Source organism: Tachypleus tridentatus, chromosome 4 (assembly GCF_004210375.1).
Source record: "Tachypleus tridentatus isolate NWPU-2018 chromosome 4, ASM421037v1, whole genome shotgun sequence".
Taxonomy (NCBI): domain Eukaryota; kingdom Metazoa; phylum Arthropoda; class Merostomata; order Xiphosura; family Limulidae; genus Tachypleus; species Tachypleus tridentatus.
The window spans coordinates 82903185-82924518 of NC_134828.1; the positions used below are offsets into that span (position 1 = coordinate 82903185).

At 33.2% G+C, this 21334-nt stretch overlaps 1 protein-coding gene across 1 annotated transcript in view; it reads left to right on the top strand.

Moving 5' to 3' along the window:
• LOC143249573 (solute carrier family 4 member 11-like) overlaps positions 1-21334 on the top strand; it is a 208653-nt gene that overhangs the window by 58525 nt on the left and 128794 nt on the right. The window contains 1 exon segment of the mRNA XM_076499674.1: positions 2065-2105. Within this exon segment, the coding sequence (XP_076355789.1) occupies positions 2065-2105 (41 nt within the window).

Genomic DNA, 21334 nt, shown 5'->3' on the forward strand with positions numbered 1-21334 from the left:
AAAGGAGTAATAAAGCGTCTATAACAAGAGGAAACAGGGTTACAAGGAAAGAATGAGAGGTTTAAAATGTATCTCAGGTCATCTTCAGGTTAATATGAAGATGACTTAACAGGGTGGAAACGTTGTTCTCTGCTTTATTAGCAAAAGTGTTAATACCCGTACAGGTCATCCCGAGATACATTTTTATTTTATTTGTTTGTTTGTTTAGATTTCGCGCAAAGCTACTCAAGGGCTATTTGCGCTAGCCGTCCCTTATTTTGCAGTGTAAGACTAGAGGGAAGACAGCTAGTCATCACCACCCACTGCCAACTCTAAGGCTACTCTTTTACCAACGAATAATGGGATTAACCGTCACATTATAATGCCCCACGGCTGAAAAGGCAAGCGTGTTTGGTGCGACGGTTATTCGAACCCGCGACCCTCAGATTACGAGTCGAACGCCTTAACCCACCTTACCATGCTGGGCTTGTTTTTACTTTTAGTGGATTTTTCATCATCACGAACGAAAATTTAGATGGATTAGAAAGAGCAACAAGGTTATAGTAATGCCTAGAAGTATCAAACCATTAAAATATTCCCAAACTCGTAGCAAAGAAGAACAGATATCTTGTCTATTTTTTGTCTGTTTGGTAGTGTTTTCAGACAAAAGGCACGTTCTAAGAATTACCTTTAACTTGTAATGGTGCTGCCATCTGTTGTCTTTATGATAAGATTTCTATTGATATTTGGGTATTTTAAACGTTGTGTAATCAAAACTGTTATGAAGATAAACGTATTTTGATGAGAATGATAAAAATTTCAATAGGAGTTTCAGTCTACATTCTGAAGCATAGTAAATTAATTTAATTATTAGCCATAATAAACTTTTATTTGTTAATTGTAAAGTTATGAACGAAAAACAAAAGATCACTACGTAATTAGTTATCTAGAAAATATTTAGTAAAAAAAAAAAAAAAAACACGCAGTGGAAGCATAAGAGTTCCAAAAGTAAATTTACCAAGGATATAACTTTTGCACTTAAAGAAATGAGATGTTAACATTACATTAAGCACAATAAAAATGTACAGCGTTTATGGAAATATTGCGTTCATTTATTAAAGGAAAAAATAAATCGGAAACATTAAATGCTTGAAACACACAAATAAAAATTCATTGACAGCTCATTTCTAACTGCTTATAGTTTATATTCGGCCAAATCGGAAATGTTACAAAATCTGTTGGACAGTTCAATAATTGTATATTTCTTTTATGAATTTATTGTACACTTGAATATTTTCTATCTCACTATGAATTTTATTTAAAGTTGTTATCGATTTTATTTATGAAACTTTAAGTAGTTTTTAAACAATGTGAAAAAAGTACTTAGCTCAAATAACGCCGTTATAAATTCGATGTTTCACCATTTATTTCGATATGTTCCAGTAAAAACACTACTGAGGATACGTATTATTATTTTTAATACAAATGGTCTTTACTAGTAAAAATACTACTTAAAATATGTATTATCGTATATTCTTAAGATTATATGTTGGAGTAAAACCACTACCAAAAGTATAGTTTTTTTATTCTAAAGATATGTTCCACTTAATTTGCTACAAAAACTATGTATTAACCTTTATTTTGAAGATGAAAATTTAAAATAAAAACGTATCTTAGTCTGAAAGATTCAGACACAGAAAATGAAAAAGCATTTTTAGCTTCAGATGCAAATTTGTTGCAAATATTTCAATAAATATTGCTCGATTATTTAGCAACCACACACCACTGTATTCTACTTATGTATGATTATAATGCTTTTTAGTTTTAATGCAAAACTACAAAATGGGTTATCTGCGCTCTATTTGCTGTGGGTAATTGAACGTTGAGTTTTAACTTTGTCAGCCTGTAAACAATGAATGCAGTCCTTTAAAATTATATGTCTCATAGTAGTTATTCAATTGATAATCCACTGTTTAACCAAAGTAAATGTTAATACTCTTGCTTTCTAATTTGTATAAAAAAGTTATACATTTTTAACTAGAGAGTCAGGAAAATATTTTTAATGTATTTTTTTTGTACTTTCAGAAGACGGTGACGAAGTAACACTGATGTATGCTAAGTATGAGGTGAGTTTTTTAATCTGTTTATGTTACCTAAGACTACAATATGGTACTTTGTGTATGTATGCATTTTAAATATATCATTTTTACGTATCTTTTTTAACTGTGTTTTCTATGGTATATTGTTATTTGAGTTAGGTGTTTAGTTTATTCATGCTATAGAATAATTTGAGGACTAAACCATGGCGTATCATGCAGTTATTATAATTAAAACCCATCTGTCATTTATTTGCCTTAGACTGAATGTAATATTCAACGGCACCCTGCTTGATACTGATCAACTATGACACCAAGATCACTTTATTTCATGACACTGTTAAGGTTATTCACATTCAAATGATGATTGCCCACATGCATTTGTTATAATTAAAATCTATTTTCCATTTATTTATCCACCTCATTAAATGATCTAAGTTCTTTAGTAAAGCAGCAGCATCCTTTTCACACCTAACAAAAATCAAGAACTCGATATTATCTGCATATTCAAGTAATTTATTGATTATTTTTTCATCTATGTCATTGATGTTTGAGTGTTTTTCTTATATCAAAGCCACATTGAGCTATCTGTTGAGTCCACCAAGGGGAATCGAACCTCTGTTTTTAGCGTTGTAAATCCATATACTTACTTTTGTACCAGCGGGGGCCTGTTATTGATGTAAATAAAAAAGAGTAAAGGTCCTAAGTCTAAGCCCTGAGGACCTCCACTTGTAAATTAATCAAGTTAGACTAAACTCCATTTATAACAACCCTCCATTTTCTTCCACTTTACTAATCTTCTATTCAATTGCTTACGTATTCCCCGCACCTATAGATATACTCATAGATGAAAGGCTTTTAGGTGGCACCTTCTCAGATGCTTTCTAAAAATCCAAATACATTAAATCTACACCCTTATCCTCATATACTTAAGCAGCAGTCCTTTCAAAGAATATCACAATATTTTTGAGGCAAGATATTCCATTAGTGAAACCATATTAACTGTTCAATAAAATTGTAAACTTTGTTAAATGGCTTTGCAAAAAATGTCTTTTACCAAACTTTCAAGAATGTTTTCTACAACTGATGTAAGACTACAATGCTTATAATTACTGGGACAGTTTTTAATCACTTCCATTGAAAAGAGGAGTAACGTTAGCTAACTTTCAATTCTTTGACACCTGCTTAATATTCAAGAACATACACAAATTAGTAGCAAGTAGTTCACATATTCAATCCTTAACCTTTTTCGAAAACCTTGGGGAAATATTATCTGATCTAGGAACCTCATCATTCTTTAAATTTTCCAATTTTTTTATTTAACGAGCTCAGAATTAAGGCAATCATATTATCCAATGGTGCTTCCATTCATCAACTGTCCAAGATGAAGAATACTGACGTAAATCTTCACTAGTAACAATTGAATAAAAAGTATACTTTACAAATCCAGCCATTTCAAAACAATCAAATACAAGCCTTTGTTTATCTCTATTGTCCTCGCATTATGTTTACCCTTATTGCACTTAAAGAAATCCTTACTGTTGATTTTTACATTTTTAACAACCTTTTTTTCATACATTTCTTTTGAACTCATTAATTCCTGTTTGACCAACTTTCTTCATTTTCTAATTCTTCTCTTATACCAGTAAATTAAAATTTCTTAAATTTGTGATGCTTTCCTTTAACCTTATCTCTTATACCCTTTATGTACCAACCTGGATTTTTATTCGCAGATATAGATTTATCTTGAATATTTAAAATTTAATCCTTAAATGCTTTCTTTCCACACTTGATCAGAGTTTCCAAATGACCCGTCTGCCCAGTTCACAACAAGTACTTTTGTTGTATCCCTTCAAAATTTCATTTTTGAAATTTGTAACCAAAATATCGTTATTCCTGATTCCTATATGCAGCAAAAAATTAAACTTAATAGAGAAATAATTACTTGCAACCAGATGCTCCCCAATTTTACCTTCTCTACGATTTATATATTAGAAGTTAACGATAAATTTAGAATAGTGCTATTTTTAGTAGGTTCCTTGATCAACTGTTGAAGAAAACCTTCATGAAACCTTTCTCCCTTTTGGCTTGCCTCTAGCATTTTCCAATGTATATTCCTGAGAAAATGCACCCATAATTATGATCTCATTAGCAACTGAAAGTTTTGTCTCTCTGTAAAGTTTCTCATTAATTTCATGTGTATCATTTGGTGGTCTGTAACAAGTTAACAGTAAAAACCTTTTCCATTTATATGACGAACAGACACCGAAATGGATTCAATCTCCTTTCTATTATTTTTGATATCCTTAACTTCAGCAGGATCTAACTCATTTCTCTTTAGTACTATATTCCTGTCATTAAAATTATCTTCTTTTAACCATGTTTCAGTTATTCCTCTATTCATACCAGTGCCCTAAAGGAACTATTTTATTTCTTGTGTTAAACTTTTCTCTACATCTATTTTTTGCATTCATTTTACTTTGGGCCTCACCAGCGTCTGATCCTAGATCAAATTTTCCCTTACAGCTGAATTAAAAGACCTTGTAATAAGCCAGTCTCTATCATATTTAAATGTAAACCATCCATTCCAAAAGCTCCCTTCTTCTATTGACCTGATTTCACCAACCAGTCTATCTGATCATCCTTACATATTAACCTAAGCCTAGTATTTAACTCTAGTTATTTACTCACAATTTCATCCAAACGGTTAATTCTCAGCAGTATCCCCGACACAATTAATCACCTTTTCTTTAAATGTCTTTGTTAACTCTTTGTACTTATTAATTAGCTCCTCTGATACATCTTTCCATGCATTATTAGCCCCTACATGCACAACATAAACTGTATCATTGCTATCCCTCTTTATTGTATATCTTGTTGTGTCAGTTAAGTTCTGCATCTTGCTACTGGGTAGTATAATAAAATTAATTTTTCTCTAATTATTCCACAAGCTGTTCTATCCATATGACCTATCAAGGAATCCTCTATAACTATAATCTTGTTAAGTTTATGATCCTCATTATTTTCTGAACTTTTTTTATTTTCTTCCCTCCAGTAGTTCCTCATTTGCACAAATTAATGGCGAAAAACTGTTACTCAGAAGAATAGGTTTATTACAATTAAATCCAATACATTTAGTTTAGTTCTATCGTTATTTTTCTAACTCCCTGAAAGTCACTGTTAGCTGATGTATCACTTCCATGTAAAATCTTAAGGTCCTCTTGAAATCCTGCCTCCATTTCCCACAGTTTACCCTTATCTTTATCTATTACCTCTACTTTAATTATGATAGCCTCTAAAATTTCTTCCAAACTCCAACCTATAAATTGTCTGTCTTCACTACTAATACTAGCTTCCTTAAAAGTACGTACCAGTTTCGAGTTCCCAAATAAAACTCATTTGTTCTACCCATAACACCTAATAAATTATGAATACTTAACTTAGTCTTGATATAAATACTCAAAAGTAAATACTAGTCGCTTGTTGCGAACACTGTTAAGCACAGTGTTTGTTTGTTTTTGAATTTCGCGCAAAGTTACACGCGGGCTATCTGTGATAGCCGTCCATAATTTAGCAGTGAGAGACTAGAGGGAAGGCAGCTAGTCATCACCACCTACTGCCAACTCTTGGTCTACTATTTTACCAACGAATAGTAGGATTGACTGAATCATTATAACGTCGTCACGGCTGAACGGGCGAGCATGTTTGGTGCAACGGAAATTCAAACCTGCGACCCTCAGATTACGAGTCGAATGCCTTAATTACCTGGCCTTCAGCATATCGTTCAAAGGAAATAAGTATTTGATGGGCTAAATATCTGACTATAATGTGTAACCCAATGTATAGAGGAGGGGCAATGACAACACACTTTAAATGGCCTGTTGTTGTTCTGATTCTCAGAAAACAAAAGCTATGCAGTATAGCCAGTACAAGTCTAACGGCTTGATCAGTAACCCTTAAAATGTGTTGTAAATAGTAATAATCGGTAGACTTAAACATATGGTTGGAATTGAACTATCTGAAGACCAAAACGGCTTTAGAAGGCCAGAACGAATAAGAAAGCACATTAGACCTTACGATGTTAATTGAAAGAAATACGATGTTAATTGAAAGAAATATAGAAATGCATGTGTTTTTATGTTTGCTTCATATTAGACAAGAAAAAGCTAATTAATTTTCTATTTGTGTTTTAATGATTATCTTGTTTACTTGACTTTTGACAAGACCGTTAACTTATATTCAGTTTATACTGACTTGTATTTAAAGGAAGGTTATAAAACATGCGAAATACATTATATTATTACCATTGATAACAGTATTACATAAACATAAAAAAGTAAAAATCAGCTATTTTTCACTTTTTTAAAATTAAAGGTAAACTTAATTACTTTAATGTGACCATAAAGTAGTTATAAAATACTGGAGTCCTAGCAGGGCCAGGTGATTAAGGCACTCGACTCGTAACCTGAGGTTCACGGGTTCGAATCTCCGTCGCACCAAACATGCTCGCCCGTTCGGCCGTGACGACGTTATAATGGTTCAGTCAATTCTACTATTCGTTGGTAAAATAGTAGCCCAAGAGTTGGCAGTGGGTGGTGATGACTAGCTGCCTTCCCTCTAGTCTTTCACGGGAGAATTATAATGTGACGATCAATTCCACTATTCGTTGGTAAAAGACCACCCCCAAGTGTTGGTGGTGGGTGGTGATGGCCAGCTGCCTTCCCTCTACTTTTACACTGCTAAATTAGGGACGGCTAGCGCAGATGGCCATCGTCTAGCTTTGCGCAAAATTCAAAACAAACCAAATCAAACGATTTGCTGAAACTTCATCTATGCCGCAAACATTGAATTTTTAAAGAGCCTATTGACTTTCAATGCCTCCAGGCTGTTGTTAAGTTGTTCGGGTAATTATGGAGCTGATTCCTTTCCCTGGTATCGTTATACAATTCTCCCACACTGTCCGTCCACCTTCATACTAGTTTTCAGAAAGTACCTGATATCCTCACTCTTGATGAATAGGTTCCTTATTCAACTTTTTTCATTCTTCTGTACATTTCTTGCATTGTTTAACCTTACCTTTCTCAGTTTCTGTACATTTCTTGCTTTGTTTCACCTTACCTTTCTCAGTTTTTGTACATTTCTTCCTTTGTTCCATCTTACCTTTCTCAGTTTTTGTACATTTCTTGCTTTGTTTAACCTTACCTTTCTCAGTTTCTGTACATTTCTTGCTTTGTTTCACCTTACCTTTTTCAGTTTTTGTACATTTCTTGCTTTGTTCCACCTTACCTTTCTCAGTTTTTGTACATTTCTTGTTTTGTTTCACCTTACCTTTCTCAGTTTCTGTACATTTCTTGCTTTGTTTCACCTTACCTTTCTCAGTTTTGTACATTTCTTGCTTTGTTTCACCTTACCTTTCTCAGTTTCTGTACATTTCTTGCTTTGTTTCACCTTACCTTTTTCAGTTTCTGTACATTTCTTGCTTTGTTCCACCTTACCTTTCTCAGTTTTTGTACATTTCTTGCTTTGTTTCACCTTACCTTTTTCAGTTTCTGTACATTTCTTGCTTTGTTCCACCTTACCTTTCTCAGTTTTTGTACATTTCTTGCTTTGTTCCACCTTACCTTTCTCAGTTTTTGTACATTTCTTGCTTTGTTTCACCTTACCTTTTTCAGTTTTTGTACATTTCTTGCTTTGTTCCACCTTACCTTTCTCAGTTTTTGTACATTTCTTGCTTTGTTTCACCTTACCTTTTTCAGTTTCTGTACATTTCTTGCTTTGTTCCACCTTACCTTTCTCAGTTTTTGAACATTTCTTGTTTTGTTTCACCTTACCTTTCTCAGTTTCTGTACATTTCTTTTTCACATGATCATTACTTGCTTGTCTACACATACGCTTGATTTCTTTATATACATTTTTATACTTTTATTAATGTTTCACAGTTATTTTATTCTGTTCATATTTTTCAGAATTTTATCATTCGTTCAGACATTGGTTTTAACTTTTCTTCTTCTCTTCCTCACAATTTCCTTTCCTGCTTCATGTAGCGCCTCTTTTAACTCAATTCACAGGCATTTGATGCTCTTTTATACAAGTTGTTTTTGTATTAATATTTGAAATTAGGTTTTAATCTCTTTCAGAGAGTTCTTGGTTATGTTACCTTCATTTTAAGTTCTTGTATATTCTATTTTGCCTTTCGTGAGGCCTCTGCTTTAGCTTCTTCAATAGATAGTGATCCGTGATCAGTTTTAATTATTGTAATAGAATTTCTGAAACGTTCTATAACTAGGGTGAACTCTATATAATTTCATACAATTATTTTACCATTCCAAGTGTGCAAGTATCTAGCATAATGTTTAAACTAAGTGTCACTTTGCACTAAGACATTTTCATTTTTGAAACTGTAATAATATATCTATTCTTACATCTCTTTTCTCGATTTCCACGCAGTTCAGTTGGTACACCCGTCCTTTAAACTAAAATAACCCATTACTATCCAACATTCTTCTGACTTGTTCAACATCTTGATAAATGCTTCAGATTTAGTTTTCTTAGCTATTAGATGTAGGCGCATGAACTTGGATGATGGCTAAACCAAGGAGTTTTGCCGAAGACTCGATTAACATTACCAGAGCGAAGGCCTTTCACACATTTGCTTAATTCATTTTCCATCAGCAGGTTATGTGATGCTCCTCTTATCCTGAATATTTACAGTTCCACTCATAAGAGTTCCAGGGCCAGTTAGCCTAATTTCATTTAGCCGAATAATGTTATACTTTAGTCTTTTTTTCTACTGATATACGTTCCTCAGACTTCCAGTTCCATATATAGGCCTAAAGTTCCTAGCTTCATCTTCTTTTGACATTAGGTTCTCAGTTACTGTTTTGGTAGGCCACAACTGGGGGTTCTCGCAACGGTAAAGTTTGTCTGTGGTACACTATTACAGAATCTATTACTCGCAGGAACACCTGAACTCTTACTGATGGCATACTAACTCGCAACAGATTGCTACTTTATTCGATCTTTCCACAGCTAATTAGGGCTAAATTCTAAGGTAGCACAACTAGGCTCAGACACCTTTCGCACCCAATGGGTATTGAGGTCATTGCACAGTGCATGCCAGAAAGCTGTTATATGAATAATTTTAGACGACCGGAATAAATCTTAAAGATCCTCTGACGAATCTCTCGCATCATATACCCACAAAAGATTTAAAGAGCGATCAAATAATGTTATTATTAATTTTTAGAAAGGATAATTAAATAGTTGTAGAACCATTCTCAGACTAAAGGAGCAGAATTGTTTGAAACATAGTATTTATGTTTATTTGTAAATATGTACACATTGCCCTTGTAATTCTAATTTTTCCATTAACTGAAGCCAATAGTTACCTTAGAAGGTAACGCCACTCTTTATTTTAAAAGAAATGGATATTGACAACTTTTTAAATGTAAGCTTGCGTAACATTAAAAAACCAAAACAAAAAATGTTTTTAAAAGTTGTAAGTTGTTGAAGACGTTAAAAGAATCATAATCCAAAATTAGGTGTCTTAAGGCTTAGTACTAATTTGAGTACAAAATGAAGGACAGAGAATATTTCTAAAGGAATTTTGAAAGGCTATAGTCACTATAATGTCTGTATTACTACAGTGTATGGAAATATGGTCGTTTGAGTTTTCGTCGTCTTCTACATAAAGATGTTCACATTTTACGGGCGAATAGAATTAACGTAATTCGAAGCTGCTGTAACTATCAGTTTGTTTAGATAAAAAAAAACACTAAGAAAAGTAGATTCACTTATCACGAAATACACACCATTAGCTTTGGTTTTCAAATAAAGAAAAACAATTCCTGTACTTAAATATGCAATATTTACATTCTAATCTGACTCTTTGTTTTTTATTATCACGTCATTTTTTAAAACATTACCTACTAAATCTAGCTTTAAACAAATTTAGTCTTTTTTTAATAACTTGACAGAAAGTTTCGAAAAGTTGAGGGAGAGAAATAAGCAAGTGTATCGTGTGTGTGTGTTTTTCTTATAGCAAAGCCACATCGGGCTATCTGCTCAGCCCACCGAGGAGAATTGAACCGCTGATTTTAGCATTGTAAATCCGGAGACATACCGCTGTGCTAGCGGGGGGCACTGCAAGTGTATCAGTGAGGTTTCATCATAACTATGAGCGACATCTTTGAACTTCAGATAAAAACAAAAATATTTTACCTCTCATTTTTATAGGTTGTTTATCTTTGTTTACTTGCTTTGGCTTGTCACATGTACATGTAGCTGTGCCTTCCACCAACCGGCTCAGGTATAAATTGGGTTTTGATACCATGTGTGAACACAGCATAGATGGCATATCATACCCTATTGTCTTAGAACTCAACCATTTTTCTGAAAAAGTAAAAGTTACGACTGGAGGTGACACGATCCTATGTTTCAGTTAACCCAGTAAGGAACTTTTAATCAATTAAACCATTATGAACGAAACTAGGAATTCTTAAACTATACTAAATAAATCATGATGGTCGTAACCACTGACGTGGTTAAAAAGAGCCGTGAGTTTACATCTTCATAAATAAGTTTAGGATCGTGATAAAGCGATACAAGATAGTTAAAGGGAATAGAGATCGGATAGTATTCATCTCTTGGGATATAAAACAAAGATATATTTTACTCATTCACGTTCACTATTCCAAACACAACACCCAGAGCATCTTATATTTGGAATAGTGAACGTGAATGAGTAAAAATGAATTTGTTTTCTATCTCTAGTTTTTCTTGTTGTATTTCAGTGTTGGAAATATCAATACGATAAGGAATCTTTCTTGTGATGTTTAGTTTCTTTCTTAATCTTTTTGTTCTTAACTTTCCATGGGTAAAAACAAAAAAATGCTCGTTATATGTGAATGACGAATGAATTGATCCTGCTATTCCTGAAAAACGATATGTTATAGCAGATTATAACTCATTATTGTTACATTATTCAAATGAACTTTGTTGAATATTTGTTGTTTCTGGAATATAAAAGCAGCCTCAATCCTATAAGCTTTACTGAGCAATTTAACTTCTTTATGAAAATCATCCTGTGTCTTTCTTGCAAGGAAACGAAAATAACAACAACAACAAAAAACACACACACACAAAGATAGTGTTATTAGGATCATTATCTATATAGATTTTAGTCATACAATTTCGTAAAATAAAAGATTTGTCTAATAGCTAACATAAAATAAGTTTGAATTTAGGAAAGTAAAGGAAGTTATCTATATATAAAATATGTGAAACAGTAAAGTAATGATGAACAAAGCTTTACGCCGTAACGTACTACAGAAACATATCGAAAATTTAAAGTTTTGAATTTTGTTGTCGATATGGCCATTACATTAAGCCATTACCGAGCTTTTGTCAGCAGTTTATTGTTTGTCTCTTTCAGAATCTATACTCGTATATTGTAAGGTGGTGGTCTTAATTATACCTTTCAAGAACAATGTTCTTTCCTTATTACGGTCTTTGATGCCCTCTTTTCTCTTATATTATTACAATCTTTTTATAACTGGTTTAGTTCTCTGTTCATCTTCTTCCTAATTTATTCCTTATTGTAGTCCTTCTTAAGTCCTCGTTTCTTTCATACTATTGTCGTTAACTGCACCTTTTAAGAACGATATTATAGGTCTTGTTTTTCCTTTGGAATTATTTCGTCCGCCTTCGATTGTGCTCCTTCTTATAGAGGTACGTTCTATTGCTCAATACCTATATTTTCTACCAATACCAATTTCCATTGCAATAGTTTCTGCAAAGTATAGCAAACACCATGATAGTCTCTCCGCTTCATGTAAACGTTCACTTTCACTATTACATTTAAGTACTAAAAACGCCAAAAGTGTATTGGACCATTGGATCTTTATGAGAAGACTTAACATGCCCATGTAGTCGAATGAGACTGATAGTGATTCCAGTTTCTTCAGCTATCCTTTTTTCGAAAATAATCGTTGATTTTGAGGTGTGGTTGGAAGTTTATTAGCTTTCTATACCTTCACAATCTTATTTATTATCTTGTGAGAGGTATGAGGAGATATCTCCAGCTTCATTTCAATTACATTTTAGGTTAGATAGTTTTCCTTCCCAACAAAAGCCTTCATTTTGCGGATGAGGACGTTGATTGCGATTGGTTTGCTGCTATTCCTCTTGTATTCCACTTTTCGACAGTAATTTGAATAGGATAGTTGCCAACATGCAGAATAGTGTGAGGATCAATGAACGCTGCCAAGAAAAATTTTGTTTGCAGTAGCTTTCTATACGATTGGGCTTCACGGATGATTAAAAGTTACGAAAAATTTGTTGAATACCTTTTATGGCAGCTTTTGAAAGAAGTTGAATAATATTGAACTTTAATTAATAAAACATAAAACTTATATTATGAGTATGTAGCTGGTGAAATATAGTTTCTACAAGATAAATAGTTTTTTTTTTTTTAAAAAACATGATAATAGTATAATAATTGATGTTTCATTTATTATTACACTGTACAATAACATTTAAGTCTAGTCGAATTTTACGAACTGGAAAGCTGTTTGAATCGTAGGAGTAGGCAACTGGTTGTATCTGTTTTATAAATTATATCAGACTTAACTTTCTCAAAATTACTTTCATTAATATTATTCATTATTATGTTTAAAGTGCTTTCGTGTATTATTATTATTGATCTTTAACTTGTGTAATTAATTTTCATTGTTATCTTAGTTTAAGACAAACCTAAATATCTTAATTTAACTAGACTGTACCTTAATAACGAATCAGTGCGTTTTAATCATTACATGTTTTAGTGTTTTATATGGTGTTTTATGAAAGTAATTTATTTCTTATTTTTTATACAGAATTAATTTAACTAACTTATGAGTTACTTTCTACTTATGATCTCTACAGTTAATTTACTTTTAATCAGAAACTATTAATAATTCGTAGTTTCATAACTTAACTTAGACATTGTGATAGGAGCCCGCAACGTGTCATATAGACACATCTAGATGTAGCATTAGGGACCCACCACGTGTCGCATACATCTATCTAGATGTAGCGTTAGAGACTCACCATGTGTCATATAGACGTATCTAAATATATATCCAGTGAAGATGGACCTAAGAAACTGAACAGTCCCTGCTGAGAGTTTTCTTTAGAGTTACTGTTCGCTCAATATCGTAATATTACTACAATCTGAATCAGTTGTGAATTATGTTTTACGTAGGGTCTCTTCCAATCAAATTTGACGTCATCTTGATTGTCAAGGTGATTCTAAAGACATAACAGAGTCCCTACTGAAATAAATAAGCGTAGTTCATAGTACCTTGCAGTACTTTCTAATAAAGCTTTCCTTCTTCTCTATTATTTACCAGTTCTCAGTACCTCGCTGCATCATCTAATCAAATACTGTTTACCCGCTATGGTTAACCAGTTCTTAGTACCTCGCAGTACTTTCTAACCAAACCTTCCTCCTTCGCCATGGTTAATCATTTCATAGTACTACGCAGTACTATCTAATTAAACACTTCCTAACTATAATTAATCAGTTCTTAGTACCTAGCATTACTATCTAAACAAACCTTTCCTTACTATACTTAATCAGTTGTCAGTATCTCACAATACTATCTAATCAAACCTTCTTTCTCCGCTATAATTAATCGATTTAGACCTCTCAATACAGGTTTGAATGCCAGATTAATCCAAATAAAAAACACAATTAGTGGGTATACCTCTTTTAAACATTTCCTGTTACTGATAATGACCTCAAATGGCTCAGCATTAAACTTTGTGTCTTATACAGCTTGAAACTGAAGTTCGATCCCAGTGAAGAACACAATGTGGATGATATTGCTTTGATAACAAACAACTTAGTGACAAATTATTTTTTGTTGACCAACGACTTTGGTTGATAATACTGAATGGGTTGGAAAGCATAATAGAACATATTAATACTATTTGATTTTTCCGGTAGGAACTAATATAATAATGCTACATACTATAATTATTGTAATCCCAATATGATAATATTTTAATAATACAGCAATGCTACAAAATATTAATAACACTATTAAATTAAAAATGAAAATAAAGTTAGATTTTATAACCAGAAGAACAATAAATACTTAAAACTATATTTTAAAATCATTATTTTAATTTTGCTCTTAAGTACTTAAGACATATATTCTTTGCTAAACACAGATATCTGATATAAAAGTGTTTCAAATTATTTAAATTTAGCAATCAGTTTTGTGTTCATATGTCGCCCTTCCATTATGATACGTGTTGTTGTACCGTAAGAGTTGGTCCGGCATGGCCAGGTGATTAAAGCACTCGACTCGTAATTCGAGGGTCGCGAATTAACTGCCTTCTCTCTAATCTTACATTATTAAATTTGGGACAGCTAGAGTAGATAGCCATCGTGTAACTTTGCGCGAAATTAAAACAAACAAACAAACAAACAAACAAACAAACAAACCGTAAGAGTAATGGTGCTACAAAAGTTGTTAGATTTTGACTAAGATGGGACATCAAACCTCTATAGAGCTTAAAAGAGTTGAATATATATCTTTTTAAACTATCTGTACTTCCTCATGATCTCCAAAAGTGGCAAATATTTCTTATTTTCAAAGTTCATATGTCATGCTGTGTTGCAGCCTTCAAAGTGCGTAATTCTTCTCGTTATTCATGGCATGCGCACATTTTACTGACGTCACGAGAGTCAATGTTAAACATTCTTTATGTGACGTTATCTTAGTGTCTACTGAGTAACTGGCAGAAAGCGTGCTATTGTATTATGATGCGAGTGGTTAAAACAGTCGACCCTCCTATGCGGCCATCGGCTTTCTTTCGGGGAAATTAAGACATGTTTATGCGCTCTTGTTGCAATTAAAAATGCATAGACATTAAGTTATTTACAAATATTTATCGAGACGAACCGTCTTTGATAATGGAGCTTTGTAAATGATGTCTTGTGATTTTCTTCAATAGTGATTAATTAATCAGCTACTATCGTTGCAAAAGTCAGTGTGAACGTGTGTGTCAATGTATCTTTAATAACTACGCGTAAACTAGATTATATCTAAATTTTGGCGTGGATGAGTATCGGACTATAATTCGAGGGTCAATGGTTCGAGATATTATGCTCCACACACTGTGGGCTTGTTTGTTTGTTTTTGAATTTCGCGCAAAGCTTCTCAAGGGTTATCTGCGCTAGCCGTCCCTAATTTAGCAGTGTAAGACTAGAGGGAAGGCAGCTAGTCATCACCATCCACCGCCAACTCTTGGGCTACTCTTTTACCAACGAATAGTGGGATTGACCGTCACATTATAACGCCCCCACGGCTAGGAGGGCGAGCATGTTTGGTGCGACCGGGATTCGAACCCGCGACCTTCAGATTACGAGTCGAGCGCCTTAACACGCTTGGCCATGCCGGGCCCTAATCTGTGGGCAAGTTATAAAATGATAGCTGCTCCCTGTTTTCGGTTAGAAGAACCGCATGTGTTGCTATCTAGCTGAATTCTGTGATCAGAAGTTCAAACTTAGGTTTAACCATATCTGAACTTTCTCACATGGACGCTTTGCCCAGTTACTAAGTTTCACAATAAACCATATTGGATAGAGCATTTTAAGTTTGTGATGTGTCTATATATAAAAAGATGTCGGGTTGTTAGAACGCTCGACTCACAATCTGTGGGTTAAGGGTTCGAATTCCCTTCACCGAAAAGTTCATTTGGATTTTAGGTGACGACCAATCACACTGTTCGTTGGTAAAAAGCGTAGCTCTCGTCTATAACTACCAAATTAAGGACAAATTTAGAGTAGTTTTGTGCGAAATTAAAAACAAGCTCAAACATGTTTAAGAATATTTTCTTGTTAAATGTTGGTTCAACTACTCAGTAAATAAAACATTTCTAACAATTATTATTGTTATTTTTTACATTTTGAAACATTATTTTTCTACGATCTAGCCAAAGGCTGTTATGATAAGAGTGTTTGTCGAGCAAAATTCCACGAAAGTGACAGTGCTTCAATTGAAATCTAAGATTTTTGTTTTGGAAACAGATAACAAGCTTAGTTCTCAGGCGTCCTAATACAATAATATTGAATATTATTGTTTCAGTGCTTCGTAAGGTGCAATGACAAATATTTCCACGGTGAATACGGCATAAGAAAAAAATGAAATGATCGTCTGGTCTTGACAGTAATAAGATAAGAGATTAATAACAAAACCTTAATACACGTTTTTTTGTTAGAAGCATAATGATTTATCTTGTTACTTTATAGGTAGATATGAAATTAGTAGTAACGTTAGAATAGGCCTGAACTGTGCTCAGTTCACTACGTATAAAACTTGCATAATTACAGTCATCTGAGATCTCGCGTTCTGTTTTTGTTTATTTCTACGTTGGTGATTTCTTTAATCTTGTTATTTTTAATGTATATTTATTGTGTCGTGGTCCTTTGTTGACGATATATTCTTAGAAAGATATACAATATAATATATTTATATCATCTTCGTCATTAAACACCGTTTGGAAAAATACATATAAAACAAAATTATGTTTTTCGGTCCATACATTTACACACAAAACACAAAAGAATTATACAGAGTAATATATATATATATAGGTGTGTGTGTGTATTTCCTCACACACATGAACAACAACAACTCGATATATTGAACAAAGATAAATCATACAATTTTCTCTTCTCAAGCAATGTATGTTTAATTTGCGAGTGTGAAACAAATGGGATTTGAACGTTGAAGTACTAGAATTAAAGTTTAAGTTAGTGTTTGATTTTCCGGATATCCGTAAAGTCTAGAACCTTAGGTGATTTCAGGTTTTCTTGATTTCAAACATAAAACTAATTGTGGCATTATCAAAACATGAGAAAGTCGAGATAATTCTACTAGTAATTCAAACTTGTGGCACATTCTGTATAATTCATTGAAGTACCTACGGGTCCAGACTTTTCAGACAACCCATATAGAAAAACCTCATTGTGCTATCTGCTGTGTTAACTGAGGGGAATCAAACCGCAGATTTCAGAATTGTAAGTCTTTAGACTTACAGCTGTTCCACCGGGTGATACTAGATTTAAATAATTTGTAGATAAAGAAAGTTTCACTTTCTGTTGTTCCACACAAACACACAGTAGCGTCCACCATACTAACACTTTATGAATGCTGTACCATCGTATAATTGCGATTTGTACATGACAATGCATTATTTTGCAAAAGTTTAAATAAGGTGATTTGAAAGTACGTAAGTGTTCTGAGCGGGTACAGTAATGGTACACAAAAGGTGATGAAACGCTGATGTATAAACTCATGAATCAAATACGTTAAGCTTTATTTTCCTTCTATGAGGCCGAAGCAGAAATAAGACTTTTATAAAGATCTTTTGTAACAGCGATCAATGGTTTCAACATCATTGTATCAGCTAGTTACATATGGAAGCTTTCGTTACTGCATAACGTATTAGATATGTATAACAGGTTGTTTTAGTGATAAGAATGTGTAAGCGTTGAGATCCTTGTTTGTGATAAAGAGTCGTGTAGCTACCGATGTAATATCACATATAGGGAAGCTGGTATCTTCTTAGGAGAAATAAATGCTTGTTCAGCCACAGTACTAGTGTATACAACACGCTCAAGATAATTGTTAGTATACATATCTATTCATATGTCTCTTCATCGCTGATTCATCAATTATAGGAAATGTGTTTCTTTTCTCTAGGGTCTTATAGGAGTAGGGGACGCTAGAAGGGAGTGATAGCTCATAAATCGGCACACACGCTGAGGGTGTAAAAGTCATTATTTTGATAACAAAAGCCAGCTTCAGATTTTTAATAAGATTACGTAGAAAGTGGTTGAGAATATGTTGTTGATAGTAGTACGACGTGTTGCTTTAATATAACCTCTTTTCTCAGACTCTTCATCTCAGCTCTACCATATCTCTATTAGACTCTGAAACAAACACCTAAGATGTTGAAATGTGTTTTTGGCGAACTACATGATTTAGTTGTAACTAAAGTCTAGTCGTCTGAGAAAACAGATAAGCACATGACTTGATTGCAGAGTTTCACTCAGGAATAAGTTTATCACAGAAAAGCCGAAATTAGAATAACACGTGACAAATATAGATTGTGTATAAAATATTATATCAATACTTCCCTTTATTCCTTAGTTGACTTTTAACCTTTGAACTTGTTCTCAGACATATACAACATTTAATTAAAATTATCAAAAAGGGCAGTAGCATCAGCAGCAGAAGGTTCACTCTAGCTTTGGCCTGATAAATGCCATTATAAGCATCAAAATGCATTTGGTGGTTTTTCTAATGCTGCTACATATAAAATGAACACTTATTTATGCAGTAGGTGCTCAGTAAAGAGATTGAAATTTATAAAAAGAAAACGGTAAAAATTGCGAAATGAGTAATCTTTTTTTATCTGTAAAAAACATATTTTTGTAAGTAACTTCTTATGTTTGAAATATTCAACTTTTAAATTTGTGTGTCTGTAATTACTTTCACGACAATCATCATTTAAAGTTTTATTTTATCATCATTAAACTCTGAAAGAACTTAAAAAACTAACTTAGGACTAATTTCTAAGGATAATAAAAATATCATTAAGCTTTGGAAATAACAACATTTAATCTACTCTTATCCTATATAACAGCCATCAAGTGTACACTTTATTGTATTTCTACACTAGCACTTTTTTATTTCTTTTCTTAATTATAAGCCGCATTTAAGCATTGATATTATAGGGCATCTTTCTTGACGGAATACTTCTTTCATCTCATGTTTAAGTTTTATACGACTTTATTTTAGCCTGCAATAACTTTCGTAGAGAAAATGAAGGTGCTATCGACTTGAAGAGAATTTATAAGAAACTATCTCCTAAAGCAGAGCTCTACCAATGTAGTTTTATGTTCTATACGTTAAATGTGATTATTTTAATTATTGTTTTCGTGTCTAAAACAGTTAGTTATTTATCTCTTTGCTTTACTGATTGTAATAGCTTGTATCATTAGTATTTCTGTCTTATTTTAAAAATGCCAATCAATAAAATGAGAACTAGCAAAATATGTTAAGATAACAATCAACAAAGCATGCTAGTTTTGAAATATCATATGATACATAAGAGACTCAAAGTAACAAAACTCTTCAATAATTTCTAACAAAAACCATCTATCTGTGATACTGTTTCTTATACAGGGTGTTCGGAAACTCACTGTGCACTTAAATATTTATTAATAGACATGTTTCAATATAGAATACAGGAGGTAAATATGAATGACAATTATAAACAATATTGAAAGTGACCCCCGTTGGCATCAATACAGGCCTAGATCCTTCTTATTTTGTTTCTAAACACTGCTATCAGTTGCTGGCTTGAAATAGACTGAATAAAATATGATTACAAAACTGCACAGTGACTTTCCGAACACCCTGTACATTGACATGGTTGTTTAGTGCTATAACTTGAACCAATATTAAATATTACTGCTTTGGTGTGGAGTTCTAAAGTTTTTTCTTGATTCACAAAGGCCCCAGTATATCGATCCTCCATTATCTCCAAGTGGTTTTATAGTTATCTCGAGTGGGGCGCATACCCGTAAACAAGCCACATTAGGATACCAGCTCGTGATACCTTAAAGCGTGTTCCATATGTAGTTTGTGAGTGGGGACATGAACACAATTATTATAATGGCGTCACCGGGATCCCGAGACGGACCACGATAATAAAAACAGGTCTAGAAGGTCTACTTCTAGATTCTCCATAGCACCAGGGTGGCCTAGCAGTTGTAATCACTTTGCACCTTCTTGAAAGGGAAGATATGTCTTACAGAGAAGGACACTCTATGAGCTATTCCGATCCGACTACCAAGGTCGGTTTTGTTAGCCATGAGACGATTTTGCGAAAAAATACATAATGTGAATTAATGAAGCTAGAAAAATTCGTAGGTTCAAGAGGACTTGATAGAAATGAATTAAAACCCAATCGCTTTCAAAAGGTGAAACTTCTTCTTCTGTGTAAGATAAATGGTGTTTTTTTATTTCACAAGTGATTTCTTTGGATATTTTAAAGTATCTTTAATTGCGCTTGTCAGAAAATTTGGCAGTGATTTTTTATGAACTTGCATGTTTGACAACGGGCTTTATTGCATGGACAACAACCATTTTTAGATGGGATATAATTCACTTTAGTGTGGACAAGGATATCTTTTTAGAGTGCTGGTTGTTTGGAAGAAGACCACGGGAACTTCAAGAAATATTTGTTTAAAACGACAGTTGAGATGTAGAAGATGAAGACATTCTTGTTTATTCACAAACTCTTCCACTTCCTTATCTACAAAACACTCCAAACCACTACCAGTGTAAAAGCCACATGTTTCACACTACAGTCTTCACCAGTCGATTAGTCTCCTGTAGAATTGCCTTCATTAGAACACAATAGTCTTTCATGTGTTATAATAAATTCTCAGAACGACCAACAATACACTCCACAATCTGAAGAACATAGTTACTTCCCTCTTCCTTCCATCAAACGTAACCATCTTCTATCTCACGGTTACAACGACTTCTTCACACCAATATCTGTCAACATTCAACGTGAACCTAGCGGCGAATCACTCAGTTACAGAAAAAAAAAAATTATTTAAAAACTTAGAAAACTCGCTGAGAAACGCACAAAACATTATCAATATACCAAGCCACTAGTGCATAATATAAAAAAATCGAAACATATTTCAATCTCTCGCATTAAAAGCACCGATAACAATAGCAACACATGATCAGAACTTCTGCAACAAATGGCAGGAGATCCTTGAAAACATCTGTTTCGAACTCATGTATATTGCTAAAATCTTCTGTCAAGATTCTGTCGATATTCTAGATGAAGAAATATCTCGCTTTTGTCACATATACAACATTTCGCTGTAAGAAAAAGAAAAAAAAATTACAAATAAGACTGATACGTTTCTTCTCAAAAAGGAACAACACAAATCAGCTTTCTACCAATAACACCAATTCTAAAAGCGTTTCTAACAGCATTTGTTTCGTCATAACAAAACTACCATAACATTAAGCAGTCTACCAAAAACTATCAAAATCCCTTTATCTCACAATGAACAATTTAAAACAAGTTTAAAAACACTTCATACTCTAATACCCATAAGTCTTCTCAAAATAACAAATCAAAATAACATTGACCTTATAAAACGTACA